The 15,741-nt window shown below is 38.6% G+C and overlaps 1 protein-coding gene across 4 annotated transcripts in view; it reads left to right on the forward strand.

Annotated features, from left to right (window-relative positions):
* The window catches only part of LOC120882285 (integrator complex subunit 6-like), a 56,271-nt gene that overhangs the window by 28,327 nt on the left and 12,203 nt on the right, over positions 1-15,741 (forward strand). For all 4 annotated transcript variants that reach the window (XM_040266217.1, XM_040266219.1, XM_040266218.1 and 1 more), the window contains exons 7-10: positions 1,190-1,353; positions 4,333-4,485; positions 7,854-7,986; positions 15,542-15,636. In XM_040266217.1, coding sequence (XP_040122151.1) covers positions 1,190-1,353; positions 4,333-4,485; positions 7,854-7,986; positions 15,542-15,636 — 545 coding nt within the window. The remainder of the gene's footprint in view (positions 1-1,189; positions 1,354-4,332; positions 4,486-7,853; positions 7,987-15,541; positions 15,637-15,741) is intronic.

Consider the following 15,741-nt stretch of genomic DNA (forward strand, 5'->3'; position numbering starts at 1 on the left):
AGTTAAATCGTGCCCTATAAATAGCTCAAACATTCTTTCTAGCTCCATTTCCCCTTTGTCCAGAGTTCTTAACCTTTGAGATTCTGATGAGAGCTAAGAATTTTCTCCTCAGAAAAATCCACATCCCCAGAACTGTAAACTAACTCAACTTCAGAGGGGATCTTTTGGTTCCCTGAAGCCATTATATGTACTCTCTATAGTTCCATGGACCTCAGTAAATCCCCTGCTCTAAAGTAATTACTTGTTTAAAGTAATGCTTAAATAAGTAAATCAAATGATATGTAATTTAAGAAAAACATGAGACTCAAATCATTATCATGTATTTTTTACAATTATAATTTAGACTAATGAATCATAACATTAAAAGTTATGTAACTCTGCCTTGCCCTGTTTTCAGGGGGCAAATGAAATATGCTAGCTCAAATAATTAAAATACACTCAGAGTCTATTATTCAGCACTATATGATGCCCAGTTTCCGTGGGATTTTAATATGGATGAAGAAGGAAACTATAATGAAGTAGTCCATATAAACTTGATGCATTCACTTTGTGTTCTCTCCCCAGCTATATACATAGATTGATTGTATTGTCGTCATTCCTTCTACCTTCTAGTGAATTTGCCTTTGTGGTCATTGGGTCTAATTGTTTAGTAAAGAATACTTTTTTTAATCTAGTTGAAAATAGAAAAAAAATCTAAATGGAGTTTATGACTTATTCTGTCAGATTCCAAAAATGTGAAACTATACCAGGGAATGAACAATTTTCATATGCCTAATTTGAAAAAATCACTGTTGTGGTTTAGTGTGTTTAATTTGTGTCAAATCTCAGAAAATTTAAAACTAACTTTATGACAGTTTTCCATATAACTATCTATTTTGGTTATAGTTAAGGAAGAAAGGTATGGGATGTCAGATTAGAGGGGTTGGATTAGATGATGAAAAGAGTTGCAATTGTAAAGCAACTGTACTCCAATAAAAATAATAATAATAAAAACAAAACAAAAACAGAAAAGAGTAGCTAGAGAGAACATTTAGAAAGTCTAGTGGAGTCACTTTTTTTCTTCCATCTTTCATGAATCACTGTTTTGGTCTTGTTTTGTACTTTGCTTTCAACTGAAAAATCTGTACAAAGAGATCAGTGGCTGTACAAAGAAATTCATGACTTACTCTGTCTTTTGTTTAATTTTCAGATGGACTTATGGATTCATCCAGGCCAAGCAATTCATTTGCTGCTCAGCCATGGCATAGTTGTCATAAGCTCATTTATGTGCGGCCTAACTCTAAGACTGGTGTTCCTGTTGGACATTGGCCAATTCCAGAATCTTTTTGGCCAGATCAGAATTTACCTTCACTAGTAAGTGTCATAAAACAAAAAGGTAAACATCATTCTGGATTTTCAATTTTCATCCCGCATGCTGTGCCTGACAGACTTGGGTTACAGAGAACCGTTTAAAATAGCTTGGAAACTTTTAAGCTGTGCCTTCTATCACTTACTGGAAAGTCTAGCTTATACCTAAAAGAAAGAGAGGACTTCCTTTCTGTTAGGGCATTCTTTCTTTCAGTTACCTTTACCACTTAATCTACCCTCTTTAGATTTTAAAATATTGTTATTTTTGATGCTGTTGCAATCTGTGGCTTGGTTTTTATTTCAGAGCCGCTGACTGGATTTCTGTGGTAAACACAATGTATAAAAAGGGCAGGCATTGATTTTCTTGTACATCCTCGGGAAATTAGAACTTAGTTTACACTGTGTATAGGTTCTAGAAACGTATTCAAAGCAGAGATTCATTCATTCTCTGAGGGAGCCATTGGACATGTAGTGGGACTTTGTGGGCCTACTTTTCAGTATTTTTATAATCAGTGGACTTGAGTTCCTTGGCAGTCTACTTTTCAGTTCAGTTCAGTTCAGTTGCTCAGTCATGTCTGACTCTTCACAATCCCATGAACTGCAGCATGCCAGGCCTCCCTGTCCATCACCAACTCCCAGAGTTTACTCAAACTCATGTCCATTGAGTCAGTGATGCCATCCAACCATCTCATCCTCTGTCGTCCCCTTCTCTCCCACCTTCAATCTTTCCCAGCATCAGGGTCTTTTCCAATGAGTCAGTTCTTTGCATCAGGTAGCCAAAGTATTGGAGTTTCAGCTTCAGTATCAGTCCTTCCAGTGAATATTCAGGACTGATTTCCTTTAGAATGGACTGGTTGGATCTCCTTGCAGTCCAAGGGACTCTCAAGAGTCTTTGAATGATGAGTAATTAAGCAATATTTTAAAAATTATCTCTAAGCAAAGATTTATCTTTTTGTTTACTATATTTGGTGGAACAGGGTTTGATATTGTAGTTGCTCCATATGAAACCTATTCTCCCTTTCATCCTCCTCTCTCCTCCCAGCCAATATAAGAAGGCCAGAGCAATCCTTGGGGCATCCAGGTGTCTCAGTGGCAAAGAATTCGCCTGCCAATGCAGGAAACGTGGGTTCAGTCTCTAAGTTCAGAAGATCCCCTGGAGAAGGAAATGGCAATCCACTGCAGAATTCTTGTCTGGAAAATCCCATGGACAGGGAAGCCTGGCAGACTTCATGGAGTGACAGAGAGTTGTACATGACTTAGTGACTAACAGCAACAACAATGCTTGCTAGGGGTGGGGCGGGGAAAGAGGCACAAAAAGGTCACTGCTTTTCCACTACCTTCCAGATTCAGCCAATCTATAGTCTATCTAAATTTTAGACATTTCTGACATGAACTGGATTTTTCTCCTGATTGCTATTTTGAGGTTCCTGCATTTTTTTCAGAGGTGCCCATGGAAGGCCAGAATATACGACTGAAGAGCCATCCTCAGTCACTGCAGTGGGTGAGGCTCCATTTCCTCATCTGTCCCTCAGGACACTGAGGGGGCATGCTTGTCAAACCTCAGAGCCCAGTTACTCTCAGCTCCTTCAAACCCCAGAGTGAATGTTTTAGTTACAAATCTGCATCATTATTGCTGGTGACAGGGTTTCACTCATGTCTTTTTTAGATTTCAATCTAATAAGTCAGAAATATTTCACAAGTTTAATTAAAATTAAAATCAGGGGAAAAAACAGAATTGAGGAAATTCCAGATAACTCACCTAGCTCGTGTTACTATTCCTCCAGGTTTTTTTTTTTCTTTCTTTCTTTTTAAATTTTGGCCACATGACAGGGCATGTGGGATCCTAGTTCCCCAATGAGGGACCGAACCCATGGCCTCCACATTGGAAGTGAAGAGACCCAACCACTCGACCACCAGGGGTAGTCCCATCCTCCAGCTTTAAAAGCACATTGGAAGGCTATTTTTCTCAGTCCCCAAAACCTCTTGTAGGTTTGTAAATCATAAAGGCAAATTAGCATGTTTTTCCCTTTTATAAAGAAAAGAAGATGTTTTATCATATTCACATCAGCCTTGCAGATCTCTGAGCAAGAGTGCGCAGAGCCATGTCTCACTCTTGACCCTGTGATTGTCCTATCTCTTTGTCTCTCCATCTGCCCTTGCTGCCAACATTTCTCTCACTGGTGCTCTCCATCCCCACAAGCTAAACCCGTTAATAAAATGACTGCTCCATCAATCTGCTCTGGTACCCCAGGTACACGGCCCTTTCAGCCCACCCAAGAGCATCCCCATCTCTAGCTGTTCAGGAAGTGTTTGGGTGTGAGAAATGCTATAAAAATTCAGCTGCAAAGAAAATTTCAGCCAGGCCCTGGAGTTGTGACGGGCTCATTTTCAGTCTCTATCTTGCCTTTTTCATTCCTTTATAATTGTTCATCTTGCTTGTTAGTGGCTCCAGCTCTGTCATTACCTCATTAGAAAGCTTCATGGATTTCCTCTTCCCTAGCAGTTTCTGACTTATCTGAAACCTTACAGTACAAAGTAGTGAAGGGAAGATAGTCCTTGAATGTCACAAAGTGGATCTGAATTTCCAGGTTCTTAATATTCAAGGCAGTTTTCTTTTTTACTTGCCTAAAACTGTAGTTATGAGTGTTATAATTTACCTTTCTTCTTCCCAATGCCAAGCAGATGGTAGAGCGAAAGAATCTGAGTCCCCTCTGCAATTGATGACACTTAGCTCAAGAGCCATCTTTCTCAAAACAGCCCATCTATATCTCAGTGATGGTTTAACAAAACATAAAAGACTTGCATGTAACTATGGCTGATTCTTGTTGGTATGACAGAAAACCACAAAATTCTGTAAAGCAATTATCCTTCAATTAATTTTTTTTAAAAAATGAATGACCAACAAGGACTTAAAAAGAATTTCAGAGTTGTCAGATATATCAACTGTCTTGATAACAGATTGTATTTTCCCCTCTTGTTTTTTAGCCTCCACGAACATCTCATCCTATTGTGAGGTTCTCCTGTATAGATTGTGAGCCAATGGTAATAGACAAACTTCCCTTTGACAAATATGAGCTTGAACCTTCACCCTTAACTCAGTACATCCTGGAACGAAAGTCTCCCCATACTTGCTGGCAGGTACTTCCCCTTTGTTGTTAGCCAAATGTCTGGAACCACTCGGAGATCTGGGACTTGTTTAAAGAACTTTCAAAGGTTAATCTGGGAATAGTTGGGCTAAGTCTATTAATGTTTCTCACAAATGCTATCAAGTAAGCAACACGGCTAAGCAAATAACTTCAGGCTGATGTGAATCACTAGCCTACCATACATTGCCATCTAAGGAACCTGATGAAACCTACGCATTTGAGGGTTTGGGGGACTCCCCTGAAGCCTATCCAGGGACCCCAGGTTAAGAATTCCTAACCTAAAGGATGTAATTCTATTCAGCTATGGCTTCTGCAGATGAAGCAATGTTCTCAGTCCTTATTGTGAACTTGACAGACTGGACAAAGGTTTTTTTTGTTTTGTCTTTTTGGTCAAACCACATGGCTTGCAGGATCTTAGTTCTCCAACCAGGGATCAAACTTGCACCCTCTGCAGTAAAAATGTAGAGCCCTAACCACTGGACTGCCAGGGAATTCCCAGTACAAGACATTTTTGACAAACAAAACAAAACAAAAACATAAACCTGAAATTACTTTATGTATTAGTATTATGTAATCAAACTCTTCTTGTAGTACAAACCACATTGGTGTGTGTGGTATGGATTTTCCTTGGATGAAGGAGATGCATAGGCAGATGTACGACACTGACTCTTCGAAGAGGTATACTTCAGCCAGGAGGGCTTGCTTACTTGTTAACAGACTCACCTTTGGATTTTAATTTGTGAAAATCCATATGTGGTAATCACAGCTATTTTATTTGAATATAATAAGGAAGTCCTACACTGTAAGAATGTTTGTTCTATTTCTAAACTACAGCAATCAGTAATTGTTACGTTTTACTTATGCAAGGGACACTTTGAGACCACCATCTGTTTCAACCTAAAATGTGAAATCATTGCTACTAGTTGTCTTCAAACTACTTAAATTCTACAAAAATGCTAAAACTGGGTAGAAAAAAAAGGAACAGGTGTAAAGTAAGGATGTAAAAGTGCAAGAAACAGAGTGATCTCATAAATATAATACTGAGCGAAATAAGCCAGACATAAAAGATCACATATCATATGATTCAACTTTATATAGTTCAAAAAGATGTAAGATTGCCTTTTATTTTGTTAAAAGTCAGGAGAGTGATTTCTCTTGGGGGTACAGAATGGTGACCAGAAAAAGACACGAAGGGTTTTCTGGTCAGGTTCTATTTCTTGATCCAGGTGCTGATGACACATATACGTGCATTTTTTGAACATTCATTGAATATATGCTTATAATTCATGCATTTTTGAATGTATGTTTATATTTCAATAAAATACACCAAAATGTGCTAGAAATGTAGATATAGGGATGAGAGCATACTAAGTTAAAATCAAGGTAAAAGCTTGAATTTATGAATTGAAAAACATTTTGGAATACAAGCATATAAAATTACAAATTACAGTTTTCCCCCCAAATAAACCCTTTATTCTATATAGCATCTTCCTTGTGAATCTTCTCCAAAGGAACTTAAGAAATCCTGTCCTTGATCTTTGCAGCACCCGTTAAATGTGCCATACGTCTTTCTCTTGCATCTTATGTTACTTTGGTTTAGAGTAGTTTAATGTGATGAATTAGTGGGAATGAAAAAGAATAAGATGAACCAGGAGCCAGGAAATTTTGTAAAGTCATAATGGAAACTGGATTCTAACCCTAGCTTTCCCACCAACTATGTGGTTTTTGGACCAGACACTTTCTGTAGACTAGATGATCTCTAATGATCCCTTTGAACCCCCAAATTCTGTGAATCTGCAGGTGATAAAGAATTTAGAAAAACTCAATAGGCTTATGGGAAGGAAGGAAGATATGAGGGGGGGGGGGGGGGGGGGAATAAAGACAGAAAGAGAGTGAGCAAGGAACAGAAAAACAGTGCTTCTCCTTGCAGAAGAGTTATAGGTATGATCCTTGCTGGCTGTAACTTTTTTATCCTTTATGATGATTTCCCCCTTTCTATTATACACACTTAGGAAACAGGAGGAAATCCAATGTGTGTGAAAGTCACTCAGTCGTGTCCAACTCTTTGTGACCCCATGGACTGTACAGTCCATGGAATTCTCCAGGCCAGAATACTGGAGTGGGTAGCCTTTCCCTTCTCCAGGGGATCTTCCCAACCCAGGGTTGGAACCCAGTTCTCCTGTATTGCAGGCAGATTCTTTACTGGCTGAGCTACCAGGGAAGCCCGGGTCCAACATGTTTTATTGCAATTGTCTGTTTCTATTAAGGTTCAAATTAAGAGAGGAAATCTAGTAGATGAATCATGTTTTAACACAATCCATTGTTTTGTGGAGGCATCCATTACATAGGAAAGATTTATTTTGAGCTACAGCTAAGTATAAAAAGAATTCAGTGAACTGGTAGGTGATGTTGCCGGTTGAACAAGAATTAGCAAAGTGAGTGGGTTCTGTTCACCATTAGGGTTTGACTTCTGTCTTAAATATCCTGCTGAAGGATGTTAGAAAAGGTAAAGGTCTAGGTCCATAAAATTATATACTAATGTTCTGATTTGGCCAAACAGTGAACGTGGAACACAGAGAAATCATGATAGCTAGAGGACTCCAGAGTAGCATCTCAGGTGAATGGGACCTGACAATATCATATATATCAAATCAGGAATAAGGAATAAGATGCCTAGTCATGTGGAATAAAGATTAATGTTCTCATTTTTATTGAATGTTTGTTCCACCAGGATTATTTACAAGAGAAAATGCCTTCCAGATTGAACCAAAGCATCTCCTTGCTCAATATAATTGTCTCAAAATAATTAGCACCAGTGCCTGGCTTGTAATAGACTCCTCAAAAAATATTTATTGGATGAAAAATGAATAAATGGGTAGGGAAATGGGGCATCAAAGGGAAGTAGAGCAAAACTTAATAGTAGTTCACATAAGGAGTGTTAGCATACTCCTTTAAATGGGCTTTGTTTCTGTAATTGCATGCTTTAGGCATGGGGCCATGCTCCATTTTCCCAACAGTCTCCACTCTGGTCACCACTTATTCTTTTGAGAAGTCAATTTGTTTTAATGGCTGGTATCACTTAGTGGTATTTCAGCCTAATTTTCCATTCTGCTAAGTAAGTAAATATTGGGGTATTGTTGCTGCAGCCTGTGGTCTCCGAATGGTTATTTCATTTCCTAACACAATTTATAAAAGAATTGCAATCTGAACGTTCTATTTTTTGACATAAATATAGAGAAAGCAGTATTCCCGTTTTTAAATTACAGTTGTGCCAGAGATGCTGGTATAGCATATTGCTGTGTTTGGTTTGACATAAAATCCTTATTGTCATAACTGTACATAACTTCATGATCTTCTCAGGTATTTGTTACTAGCAGTGGAAAATACAATGAACTTGGATATCCATTTGGTTATTTAAAAGCCAGTACGACTTTAACGTGTGTAAACCTCTTTGTGATGCCGTACAACTACCCAGTTTTACTCCCTCTTTTAGGTAAGTCAAGTATGTGCCATTCAGTCATCTTTTCAGTGTGGTGGTAGTTTAGTTACTAAGTTGGGTTTGACTCTTTGTGACCCTACGGACTATAACCTGTCTCCTCTGTCCATGGAATTTCCCAGGCAAGAATACTGGAGTGGGTTGCCATTCCCTTCTCCAGGGGATCTTCCCTGCCCAGGGATTGAATGTTTCCTGCATTGCAGGCAGATTCTTTACCACTGAGCCACCAGGGAAGCCCTTAGTCATCTTTAAAATACAGCAAAAATGAAAAGTTGATGATGAACTAAGCATTTTAAATGTATCCAAAGAGTAATGGGTGTCAGGATATATAAAAGTCTAAAAACTGATTCAAAAAGATAGAATTGGCATCCTGCTTTCTGTTGTGTTCATTTTCCTTTGGTCATTTTTGCATCAGACAGAAAAGACTCTTCACCTGGGAAAGTGGAAGTATTAGTCACTCAGTCGTGTCCGACTCTTTGTGACCCCATGGACTGTAGCCCTCCAGGTTCCTCTGTCCATGGGATTCTCCAGGCAAGAATACTGGAGTGGGTTGCCATGCCCTCCTCCGGGGAGTGGGGGTGTGATTCTTATGCTGCTCTTTGGTTTGCAAGCTCCAGTGTCGTCACCCCTCTTCTTTTTTTTTTTTTTAAATATGTGTGTGTACACACTTCCTTGTTTTCTTATTGTTTCACTTATTTACATTTATTTTATTTTTGGCTATGCCACAAGGCATGCAAGATCAAACCTGTGGCCCCTGCATTGGAAGTACAGAGTCCTAACCACTGGACGGCCAGGGAATTCCCACTTTTCTCTGGTTTTAAGTGCACTTGGCTTTTGGTAAACTAGTTTGGGCACCCCCAAAATGGATTGTGGTTGACACTTCAAGAATCTGATGGTTTTTTTCAGAAAATAGGGCTTCCATGGCGTTACTGGATTGCAGTTAGTTCCTCTACAAAAGAATATGAAATGCTCTTGAGACGTCTGTTTTAAGCAAGGTAGCAAGTTAAAGTAATAGATACAAGAGTGACTTCTGCAGTAACTGCAGTTGTAGAAGCTGTGGTTTCCATGGCAAAATTCTAAAAGGAACAACTTCAGAAGCTGTTACTCAGATATCACTGAAAATGTGTATGGAGATTTTTTTTTTCTCGTTTAAGGAGCCACGTCTGTTTAGAGTAATATAGTACCACATGGTATCCTTCTCCTTGTAAAGTTACGAACATTTTTAGCTGCTGAGGTTTCTTAATTTTTGCAAAAAGGATCAAACCTTTACTGGTTTTAATATAGTCATTAAAAGCATAAGATTTTTAGTGCTATAAATAGTCTATGTATCAAATGTCCTGATAAAGCAGTTCTTTTAAATGTTGCAAATGAAGAAGATTAAGAGTGGGTCATCATAAATGATAGTTTTGGCTAGCCTATTTACTTTATTTCTTTGTCTACTCTAAAAATATCCTCTAAGAGGTGATTGTCACTTATATAAAATATAGATTATGTCTTTGAGATTAATAATGCTACCAATAAAAAGTGTTTTGTGGGGTTATTTACCCTGTCTTATTAAATATACCTTTATGACCTCTGGTTTTCACAGCTATAAAATGAAGGATCAAACTAGCTAATCTTCACTTAAACTGTTAAGAATATTATTTTTCTGTTTTTTAAGTACACTTTTTATTTTGAGATAATTGTGGATTCACATGCAATTATAAGAATGATAAAAAAGAGACAACAAAAGCGCAGACAACAGAAGCGAAAATAAATACATGAGACTACATCAAACTTAAAGACTTTTGTGGATCAAAGGATATAGTAGAGAGCAAAAGGAAACCTATGAAATGGAAAAAAAATTTGCAAATCGTCTATCTGATCATTTGGGGGAGGGCTGTATCCAACCCTGCCTAGACCATCATTATTCCTTTGCAAACATTCCAAACCAGAAACCCCAGAGGCATCTTTGATTTCTTCCCCTTCCCTGATCCCACACATCCATTTGAGGTTCACCTCATCCTTGACTCAGTTCGTATTTTTCTCTTTGGCTTCAAATATCCATTTCTAGGCTTTTCTATAACCCGTGTCTTCCAAGGAGCATAGGGTTTTTTACACCCTTTGAGGCTGAGGTCCTTGTGCCCTTGAATCCCTAACTTGGGCTTCATGTTGAGGTTCCGCAATAGTTTCCACCCATACTTATGCCATTACTTCACTTTCTGGGTTGTGTGGTTTCCATAGAGATTTGGAGTCTGAACTGTAGGATATAGCTGCCCTGATAATGAATCCTGGCTCTGCTGTTTGTTAGCTTCATAACCCTGGATAAGATACTTAACCTCTCTGTGCCTCAACTATTTCATCTGTAAAGTGGGGATAATAATAGTACCTACCTGAAAGGGATTTCATTGGGGTTAAATGAATTGTGTTAGTCGCTCAGTCATGTCTGACTCTCTGTGATCCCATGGACTATAGCCCGCCAAGGCTCCTCCGTCCATGGAATTCTCCAGGCAAGAACACCAGAGTGGGTAGCCATTCCCTTCTCCAGGGGACCTTCCTGACCCAGGGATCGAACTCATGTGTCCCACATTGCAGGCAGATTCTTTACTGTCTGAGCCACCAGGGAAGCCCTTAATACAGTTAAATTGCATCAAACTCACCTGGCAAAAAGTAAGTGTTCAATAATGCTTTCAGTCATTATTGTTTGATTAATAATACTGTTCTCATTATTAATATCTATGTTATCTTAGTAGCTCTTGAAGGCCCTGATAGTCCATATAATATAATTATATATTCTAATTATATGTAAGGATATAATATAAAGATACAATATAAAGATATAGGACAGTTTTGTAGCTTTAGTAGGCAGTTCAGTTCAGTTCAGTCGCACAGTCATGTCTGACTTTTTGCAACCCCATGAACTGCAGCATGCCAGGCCTCCCTGTCCATCACCAACTCCCAGAGTTTACTCAAACTCATGTCCATTGAGTCGGTGATGCCATCCAGCCATCTCATCCTCTGTCATCCCCTTCTCCTCCTGCCCACAATCTTTCCCAGCATCAGGGTCTTTTCCAATGAGTCAACTCTGCATCAGGTGGCCAAAGTATTGGAGTTTCAGCTTTAGCATCAGTCCTTCCAAAGAACACCCAGGACTGATCTCCTTTAGGATGGACTGGTTGGATCTCCTTGCAGTCCAATGCACTCTCAAGAGTCTTCTCCAACACCACAGTTCCAAAGCATCTTTGGAGCTCAGCTTTCTTTATAGTCCAACTCTCACATCCATACATGACTATTGGAAAAACCACAGCCTTGACAAGACGGACCTTTGTTGGCAAAGTAATGTCTCTGCTTTTGAATATACTATCTAGGTTGGTCATAACTTTCCTTCCAAGGAGTAAGCGTCTTTTAATTTCATGGCTGCAGTCACCAACTGCAGTGATTTTGGAGCCTCCAAAAATAAAGTCAGCCACTGTTTCCACTGTTTCCCCATCTATTTCCCATGAAGTGATGGGACCAGATGCCATGATCTTCGCTTTGTGAATGTTGAGCTTTAAGCCAATTTTTTCACTCTCCTCTTTCACTTTTATCAAGAGGCTCTTTAGTTCTTCTTCACTTTCTGCCATAAGGGTGGTGTCATCTGCATATCTGAGGTTATTGATATTTCTCCTGGCAATCTTGATTCCAACTTGTGCTTCCTCCAGCCCAGTGTTTCTCATGAGGTACTCTGCATATAAGTTAAATAATCAGGGTGACAGTATACAGCCTTGACGTACTCCTTTTCCTATTTGGAACCAGTCTATTGTTCCATGTCCAGTTCTAACTGTTGCTTCCTGACCTGCATACAGATTTCTCAGGAGGCAGGTCAGGTGGTCTGGTATTCCCATCTCGTTCAGAATTTTCCACAGTTTATTGTGATCCGCACAGTCAAAGGCTTTGGCATAGTCAATAAAGCAGAAATAGATGTTCTTCTGGAACTCTCTTCCTTTTTCCATGATCCAGCGGATGTTGGCAATTTGATCTGTGGTTCCTCTGCCTTTTCTAAAACCAGCTTGAACATCTGGAAGGTCACGGTTCATGTATTGCTGAAGCCTGGCTTGGAGAATTTTGAGCATTACTTTACTAGCGTGTGAGATGAGTGCAATTGTGCAGTAGTTTGAGCATTCTTTGGCATTGCCTTTCTTTGGGGTTGGAATGAAAACTGACCTTTTCCAGTCTGTGGCCACTGCTGAGTTTTCCAAATTTGCTGACATATTGAGCACAGCACTTTCTTTTAGGATTTGAAATAGCTCAACTGGGATTCCATCACCAGGGCATTTAGTAAAAAGTTGTGGATTTAAGTCATGTACACTTTGATGTCTGGAACATCCCTATGGTACTGCAGAGTACAATAACTGTCCATAAAAGTGACCCCTGTTTATTAATGAAAGATTTTCATCAAAAGTAGTTAAGAAAAATTTAATTATTTAAGCACCAAAATGTACCTGGGTGAGGCTTAATTGGATCAATGAGCTACCATAAGAATCATGTCAGTAGGGTGGTAACCAGATTATCACAGATGGAGAGATTCTCTCTCAATTGGGAAATTAGGAATTTTTTTTTCTATTGAAGGTCATTGACTAAAGCATTTGTAGCAACTTGTCTTTTTGTCCTCTTCTTTAATATGCCACATTCAGTCACTTATTTTGAAAAAATTAAGAACTGGGGACTTGTGTAAAGAATAAAGCTCATCTCCATCTTAAGACCAGTTATTATCAGGAAGAGGAAAAGAGAATAATTGAAAAAGGATAATTTGATATTTATTCATCACTATATATCCAATGCTTTTGTTTATGCTATTTATAAATTTTGTATATTGTTTTCACATCCATAATCTAGTTACTCAGAACAATCCTATGGGGTAAGGCAATGATCATTAAACTCATTTTATGGATGAAATATAGGCACAAAATGATGAAGTGATTTCCTGAAGCTCACTGAGCTAAGTACATAGCATGTGTCTGAGCTTGGACTCAAACTCCACCTTTTTGAAGCAGGAAATGGGGAGAAAGGAACTGGAGGAGAAAATATCTGTAGTTTTTGAGGTGTTGACAGTGTCGTTTTACTCTCACTCCACACTCTCACCTCCTCATCTTTCAAATGTGGATGGGATAATTGTTCATGGTATCTTTACCACTCTTCAGACTCCATGGGAATGGAAATCTAATACCATGGAAATCATTTTCTGAGCAGCAAAGATAGTGACGAAAGCGGTGTAAGCTTCCCTGGTGGCTCAGATGGTAAAGCGTCTGCCTGCAGTGCGGGAGAACCGGGTTTGATCCCTGGGTTGGGAAGAAGATCCTCTGGAGAAGGCGATGGCACCCCACTCCAGTACTGTTGCCTGGAAAATTCCATGACGGAGGAGCCTGGTGGGCTGCAGTCCATGGGGTCGCTAAAGCAGTGTCACCCTAACTGCTGTCTACCCTTAATCTAGTCAGTGGAAGATTTTCTTCCTCTCACCCCCATTAAAAAGTAAATCCAACAAGAAATAACTAGACTAAATTAGCTCCTGGGTAGAATCATTGCAATTGGCATTGTTAGAAATATTAAGACTATTATTGACTCTCATTATCGAATCTATTTATATCTAAATGTCTCTTCAGTCTGGTGGTATTTAAATTTATCAGTTTCCAAGATATTTCCACTGTCTATCATTTCTTTCTTTAAGATATGAATGGTCTTTAAGGACCTGCATGGTGCAATGAGCCAGAAATCTCTTCAGATCTTTTTCCCTTTGTTCTTTCTACCCTGTACCAAAAGAAGAAAAGACCTACGTTTTGTAAATTCATTTAAATTAGCTTCAGCAGGAGTGAATAATTTATTATAGCAGTAAAAGGAAGAAAATATGTAGTTGCCTTTCTTAACTAGTGTAATTCATAATTTCAAAGAATACCCCTATTTGTAGAGAAATTATGCATACAGCACAGAGATGGTTTTGTTCCTAGAAGTAAAGCATTTGTTTTTTGGATAAAAGCCAATTAGACCTGAAGAAACAATATAGAGAATGAATTTATAATATCTTTGCTATTTATTTATAATAAGTGTAGCAGGTTCATGTTTGTTGATGTCTGGGATATCAACTTTGAATTATTATATTAAAAATTTCTTACCCTTGGAAGGAAATAATGAGACATTTTGGGAATTTTTCATGTAGTGTACAGAATGCATTTAAATTATTTAAATAATTAAATTTGAGTGTGAAAATATAGGGAATATCTGCTTATTTAAAGAATATCTTTAGTTCTATTAATAATGCACATGATATTCAAGAACCATATTTATTGAGGTATAATTGACATTCTATTAGCTTCAGGTGTGCAACATAATGATGCAATATTTGTATATATTGCAAAATGATCATCACAATAAATCTAGTTAATATCTGTCACTGTACATAGTCCCAATTTTTCTCTTGTGATGAAAAAATTAAGATTTACTCTCTTGCTGCTGCTGCTGCTAAGTCGCTTCAGTTGTGTCCAACTCTGTGCGACCCCATAGACAGCAGCCCACCAGGCTCCCCCATCCCTGGGATTCTCCAGGCAAGAACACTGGAGTGGGTTGCCATTTCCTTCTCCAATGCATGAAAGTGAAAAGGGAAAGTGAAGTTGCTCAGTCATGTCCGACTCTTAGCGACCCCATGGACTGCAGCCTACCAGGCTCCTCCGTCCATGGGATTTTCCAGGCAAGAGTACTGGAGTGGGGTGCCATTGCCTTCTCCAATTAACTCTCTTAGTAACTTTCAAACATGCAATACAGTGTAGTTAACTATAATCATGCTGTACATTACATCCCCATGACCTATTTCTCTTATAACCAAAAGTCTGTATTTAAACCCCTTCAAGCATTTCAACCCCTCCACCCCTCACTTCAGGCAACCACCAATCTATTCTCTGTGTCTATGAGTTTGTTTTGTTGTTGTTGTTTTAACATTCTCTATTTTTAAAAAATAAAGAAATATGCTAGCAACCAGTGACCATGGATTCATCCTTAGGTGAAAATTACTACACTAGAATTACCAATACATGAGAGGCCAGAAGGGCTTCCCTCATGGCTCAGTGATACTCTGCCTGCCAGTGCATGAGACGCAGGTTTGATCCCTGGGTTGGAAAGATCCCCTGGAGGAGCACATGGCAACCCACTCCAGTATTTTTGCCTGGGAAACTCCTGAACAGAGAAGCATGGAGGGCTACAGTCCATGGGGCTGCAAAAGAATCAGACACGACTTGGCAACTAAACAAGAGGTCAGAGAAATATTTCACATAGGTCAGAGTCAGTGTTTTAATATTATGCTATGTGGCTTCACAGATGAAAGATAAATATGTAACCTGAGAATTTATCTCATTTTCTAGAAAACTACTATATATAATTTTGGTACACAGTCCCCCCCCAAATCAAATAAACTCGAATGAAATATTCATCTAATGTAATTGAAACTAGAAATTTCTAGAGAATGGTATAATAGATGTGTGTTTCTTGATTTAGATCTTGAAATTTAGGACTGGAATAATGTAATATTTTCTTGGATTTTCTCTTGCAGATGACTTGTTTAAAGTTCACAAGCTTAAGCCAAATCTGAAGTGGCGACAGGCTTTTGACAGCTACTTAAAAACTCTGCCTCCATACTACTTATTAGTATGTATTTCTATATATATATATATATATATATATATATGTATTAACTCTATCCATGATGATTCCTGTCACAAAAAATGTCAATGAATCAAAAACTTCACCCCT

This window comes from Oryx dammah, unplaced genomic scaffold, assembly GCF_014754425.2.
Source record: "Oryx dammah isolate SB20612 unplaced genomic scaffold, SCBI_Odam_1.1 HiC_scaffold_23, whole genome shotgun sequence".
NCBI lineage: Eukaryota > Metazoa > Chordata > Mammalia > Artiodactyla > Bovidae > Oryx > Oryx dammah.